Genomic DNA, 5,377 nt, shown 5'->3' with positions numbered 1-5,377 from the left:
AAGTACCTAGCTCTTTGATTTGTTACATCACACAATGACATATTATGAGTCAATGCAAGAGTTAAATTTAATTCCATTAATACAACATTTCTCTTATTGCTAGCAAATAGTTAAGTGTGCAACTATTCATATGGGCCCCAGTTCTGCAAAGCAGTTAGGCATAAGTTTAATTTTATGTATGTGGTCCCAGTGATTTAACAGAACCACTGGCATATGTAATAATGCCTTTGAAGGATGATGGCCTTGGTGCCTGTTAGTTCCAAATTGTCTAGTTAAGACAAGGATTGTCTATGGACTAGGAAAGAACACTCCAGCAAATCATAGTTTTCATACACAGCTGGTTATACAAACCATTACTAACAGTACCCTACCCTCCAGATTTTTTTAAAATGTATGAAAACTTACCCCTCTTCTGAACCCAACCTTCTTTCACAATGGTAACATCGCTCATGATGGCTCCACTCTGAACCTCCAACTCAAAGGAATACTCTTTTGAGTTATCAGCTTGAGAGTGTGGCTTCTCTTCTGCTGTCCTTCCCAAAATTCTACAGATGAGTCAGCCTGGAAGGAAGTGTTAAAAAAAGAATTTAACTTGTTTCCATTCTTGCTGATCATTCAGCAACTACAACCACGTCTTTGTTAATGTCCTCCGCTGACTGACCCCATAATTAAAAAAGCTGCTTCTTAAAACTATTTTTGAATAGCATTATAAGGAAAATATTCCTCTGGTCTTGTTATTATGGCAAGTTTCAACAACAAGCAGAACTTTCAACTAAAATAGAGATGTAGCACACTATCAAATGCATTGCTACCACATATACAAAATGTCAACAGTAGAGTTATCTTGTACTAGTATTACAGGAGACTTTGGGATTGGACCCAATATACTTTAACACTCTTGTAACTGCCACCAGTTTGAACATACATTACACTAGGAGTTAATGCAGATCCATTACTCCAAAATAACTGACACAATAATCACTACTACAGCATTACAACACTAGGCAGGATGGCAGAGCAGGTAAAAGTCTAGTTGTTTTGAACAAACGGCTATCCCCCAGGATAAAAGGCACGTACCTACACCAATGTATTTTCACTACTAATTGTTTCTGGGGTAACTACAACAGATTCCAGTAAATTACTCCAGTACTGGGTAGATATCAAGTGCCTACTCCTTTTTACACCAATTTGTTCACTACGTAGTGTCAAAGCCAGGCCTATAGTACCTTTTATTACTTTCATATTTGTCACAGTCAATGTAACTTTTAATTAGTTTTATTTGTAAAATTTCAGAAAAATCTCATTTTGCATTTATTTTAAATTTAATTTTAAAATGCTAGATGCCCAGTTCTTATGAAAAACAATCTCAATTAGTGTGCCAAGAACATAAAATGGAAGAAAAGCTGGTCCTTAAAAGTATTTACATATTATGGGTAAAAGGTTATTTTTCACAACCACTGAAATTGGCTTTTAAACTGATTAACCATTCAAAAAAGTTTAAAAATAACAACCTTTAGAATCTTATTTCTGTAAGCTTAATGTTCTATAAAATACAGATGCCACAGACATCTAATTTCCTTAATAGAAACATACAATGTGCAAAATAGTTCTACTCTAAGAGAACAAAGTAATAAAGTCGATTATTACTTCAGTTCATATTAACCAAAATTCATAACAGTTCATATTAACCAAAATTCTAATATTATAAAAGCCTGTCTGTCTATAACGTTTTATTTGCACTCTGATTGGCTGATGGAAACAGCCAATCAGAGTGCTCCAAGCATGGGGGAGCACCACCATGATTCCAAAGTCACACGAAGGACCAGACAGAGGGCGGGGGAGCATTGGCTCCCCCACGCGGGTCCCTGCCGGCAGCAGAACAGCAGCAACATAGGGTGTTAGGTGGCAGCACTCCTTCCCAACCCCCTCCCCACCACCCCCTGTCATTTTTGACGGGCAATTGGCTAGTAACAGGCATAATTTTATAACTAGGTAGGCCAGCAGTCAGCAACCTTTTCAAGCTTTGGGCCAGAAAGACTCATTTTTGTTCAGAGTTAGGCAAGTGGGTGCTAGGAACCTGCTGCCACCACCAATCCTTCTCTCCATAGCTGTACAGGTAGAGCAGATGCAGCTTCTTCCTGCAGCAGCACAAGGAGACTTCCAGCAGCCAAAGCCCCTCCAGTGGGACACAGGTTACAAACCCCTGACCTAGGGTATCTGTCTTCCCATAGTTTTCAAGAAAGAAGGAGCCAAGAACGTTTTTCCCCAGTGAATGTGTATGATAGAAACGTACATCAGAGTGCTGGTGGCAGCCTGTTGAATGAGTGAAGAAAAACAAGATGATGTGATCAGCTGTGTTTCCTTCAGCTCTGAATCAAAACTATACCACTGAATAGCTAACAAAGTTATGTTATTGGTTTGATATGTTTATTACCAGTTCATAGTTTCTCGATGAAAGGTTATGCTTATTTGGATACTGTGCTTTGCCAAATAAAATCTTGTGCAATTATTCTTAAATTTGTATGTAAATACACTAACATCATAAAACAACAACATATAAACACTCAAGCAAGTGCATTGGATAATTTGATGTTTTCAATATATTTTTTCAGAGATAAGTAAACAGAACTACTTCTTTAGCCTCCTTTTTGTTCAAATACATCAATCATTATTACGCTGTACAAAGCCCTGAAATCCTGTAAATTTTTACATGAAAGTTTTAAAAATTAAGGATGGCCAAAAATGCTGAGAGAGATCCCAACAAAGATGTCTAACGCAGATGCCAGAAATTGCTTGGTAAAACTTGGCTATTATGATGTTCCTATTTAACTGTAAGACTTTTTTTAGGATCAAAGGGGCAGTTCCTCATCTAGTGAATAATTGACGCAAGGCTTTTAATGCAATGTACAACTGCTGTACTTAAATGCTCATCTCTTCAGCTTGAAGAGTTAAGGGTATTTCTTATGTAGCAGTCAGTACAATAGAAATTAACAAAATGTTATATTTGTGTAGTCTTATCCTCTCTGAAGACAGTTTGTTAGCAATTTTCCTGGATTATTTTATGGGTTTTGGCCACTGATTAGACTTTCTGTTTCAGAGATTTTGTTTTGTAATTCAGATTATTTTTATACGTACAATTGAATGAGAGCGCTTTTTGTTTATGCAGTTGAGTTCTAAATGTATAATTGTTTGAGAGAGGTTTAAAGCTATCAAAAATGTAAGAAGTTGTATATACAAAAGAAATATTATTTTGGAAAGATGTCTAACTTCAGTTTGACTTTCCCCAAGGGATTTTCATTCCATTATTTAAGAAGACTAAAATGTCATTATTACTGCAATAGTTGATAGGCATGGTGATTTTTTGTAAAATACAAACCAGATAAAAGTGTTACATGTAAGCTTACTCAAGGTTATTTGCATTGCAACGTTTTTCCCACTTTGGCAAATTTAAAATATTTTCCATTTGTGTTGTGTGTGAAGGATTATGCAATAGTTTATTTGTTAAATCAGCATTTCCCAAACTTCTTGTACCTGGGGGCACACTTTTTTTTAATTAATATTGGTGGTACATTACACGCTTACACCCAAAAAGATACATTTTCTCCCCCAACATGTATAACATATTCCATTCACGTGCCAAAGGAAATCATAGCAGCGCTGAGATCCAGTGGTAAAAAATAACTCCCTAACTTTTCTCAATTGCTCAGCACCCCAGTTAAACATCACGGAGATATAAATTCAAAAAAGATATAGAGGTGCAGCCTTGAGGATAAAAAGAAAAGAGAATCACTGACATAACTGATGCCACTTGAGGGTGGCAGGAGCTCTTCTCTACTCTTTCCACTGTCTGTCCCCTCTTGACCCCTGCTCTGCCCCTGCTGCTGAGGCTACTCCTGCAGGGTCTCACACACCAGCAACCACACCCACGGCCCCAGCAGTGTGGAAGGAGGGGAGAGGATGAATGGAGCCGCAGCTCTGTCTGTGTGAACCACCCACTCATAGAAAAATGCATTCTTGGGAACATGGCTAGTGGGGTGGGCAGGGGTGACAGCACAGGGACTGCCTGGGGAGCAGAGAAGGGTGGGGGAAGGTAGAAGTGGCTGTGCCAGAGGAGCAGCCGCAAGTGCCTCTGGTATAGTTGGGACAGGCACAAGGTGCTGGACAAGGGAGGAGAGCCCAGGGAGATCCCATGGCACACTTCCGTCGCTCTAGACTCATGCCCTTTGGGAATCACTGAGTTAAAAGCATCAGAGATTGGCTTCTATATTGTACAGTGTAAGAATAATCTTCTCTTCCCCCATTGTGATCATTAAGTGCAGCCTGGTGTGTCGTCTGTAGTCACCTCAATGTTTCAATGAATGACTACATGCTGAAAGCCTCCAGTGTTTCTCCACGAATTAAAAGTAAATTAATGTTATTTAAAAGCAGTCACTGCCAGAGTAGTTTCCGATTAAATGAACCAACATCCCAATAATTTTAAAAATGTATGCCTACAGGACTTCCTCCCATCTATACCATCCAACACTCTACCGAATTCATAGCAAAAGAACTGAAATTCATGAATTGAGCTGGATAAGAAGGTACCATATTTATTCAAATAAGACATGGTCCCGCCCCCTGGCTCCCCCTCCCCAACACCATAAGGAAAAAAGCCCCTCGTCGTCTATTCACATACAAAGTAGAGGAGGAAACAGGCACCTGATGAGGTCTGATACTGGCTCTAATTCTTCCCCCTGCTTCCCCTCTGCAGCTTCTGCCTCCCCATCCACCCTCTTCCCTCCCCCTTACTGTCAGGTGCAGCTCAAGCTGGAGTCTGTGCTGGGCACCAACCATAAGGAAACTTCTTCCCCTGCCTGGCCAATCAGCAGAGCTGGCACTGCTGCATGGCCAAGCAAGGGTTGAGCTTCCATGTGCTATGCTCCAGAATGGAGCAACACAAGGAGTGTCTGACAGTATGGAAGGGAAAGGGGAGAGAGTGGAGGGACTTCAGAAAGGAAGAGACAGACTGGGGTGAGTTTGGGGGAGGGGCAGAGACTATGGGTGGACTAGGGGTGGAAGCAGAGGAAGGAGGTAGAAGTAGAGGTAGGAAGTTTACAGGGGGAAGAAGTGGGCAGGGCAGAGGACCAGGTGGGCCATATAATTCCGTGCCCTCCTCCCCCCCAACCACTCTCCTTGCTATAGCAGTGGGAGAGAGGGGAAACTTAAGACAACCCTCCAATACTTAATTTTATACCTAGAAAATTATAAAAAATTTATAAATTTTCCATATATAGCTGCACCCATCTGGTCTTGTATAGGTGCTCTCTAGTGACCTTGGAGCATGGTACCCTCTCCCAGCCCAATCTGCTCCCTGTTTAGTTGGACACAGCACTGGTAG

The 5,377-nt window shown here is 40.5% G+C and overlaps 1 protein-coding gene across 1 annotated transcript in view; it reads right to left on the bottom strand.

The window, feature by feature from the left end:
* The window catches only part of AKT3 (AKT serine/threonine kinase 3), a 327,132-nt gene that overhangs the window by 287,233 nt on the left and 34,522 nt on the right, over nt 1-5,377 (bottom strand). The window contains exon 2 of the mRNA XM_019527250.1: nt 406-561. Within this exon, the coding sequence (XP_019382795.1) occupies nt 406-451 (46 nt within the window). The 5' untranslated portion in view covers nt 452-561. The remainder of the gene's footprint in view (nt 1-405; nt 562-5,377) is intronic.

This window comes from Gavialis gangeticus, unplaced genomic scaffold (assembly GCF_001723915.1).
Source record: "Gavialis gangeticus isolate Ggan-Ray unplaced genomic scaffold, GavGan_comp1, whole genome shotgun sequence".
Taxonomy (NCBI): Eukaryota; Metazoa; Chordata; order Crocodylia; family Gavialidae; genus Gavialis; species Gavialis gangeticus.
The sequence above is the reverse complement of the archived record's forward strand: the minus strand, read 5'-3'. Positions and strand labels throughout refer to the sequence as shown.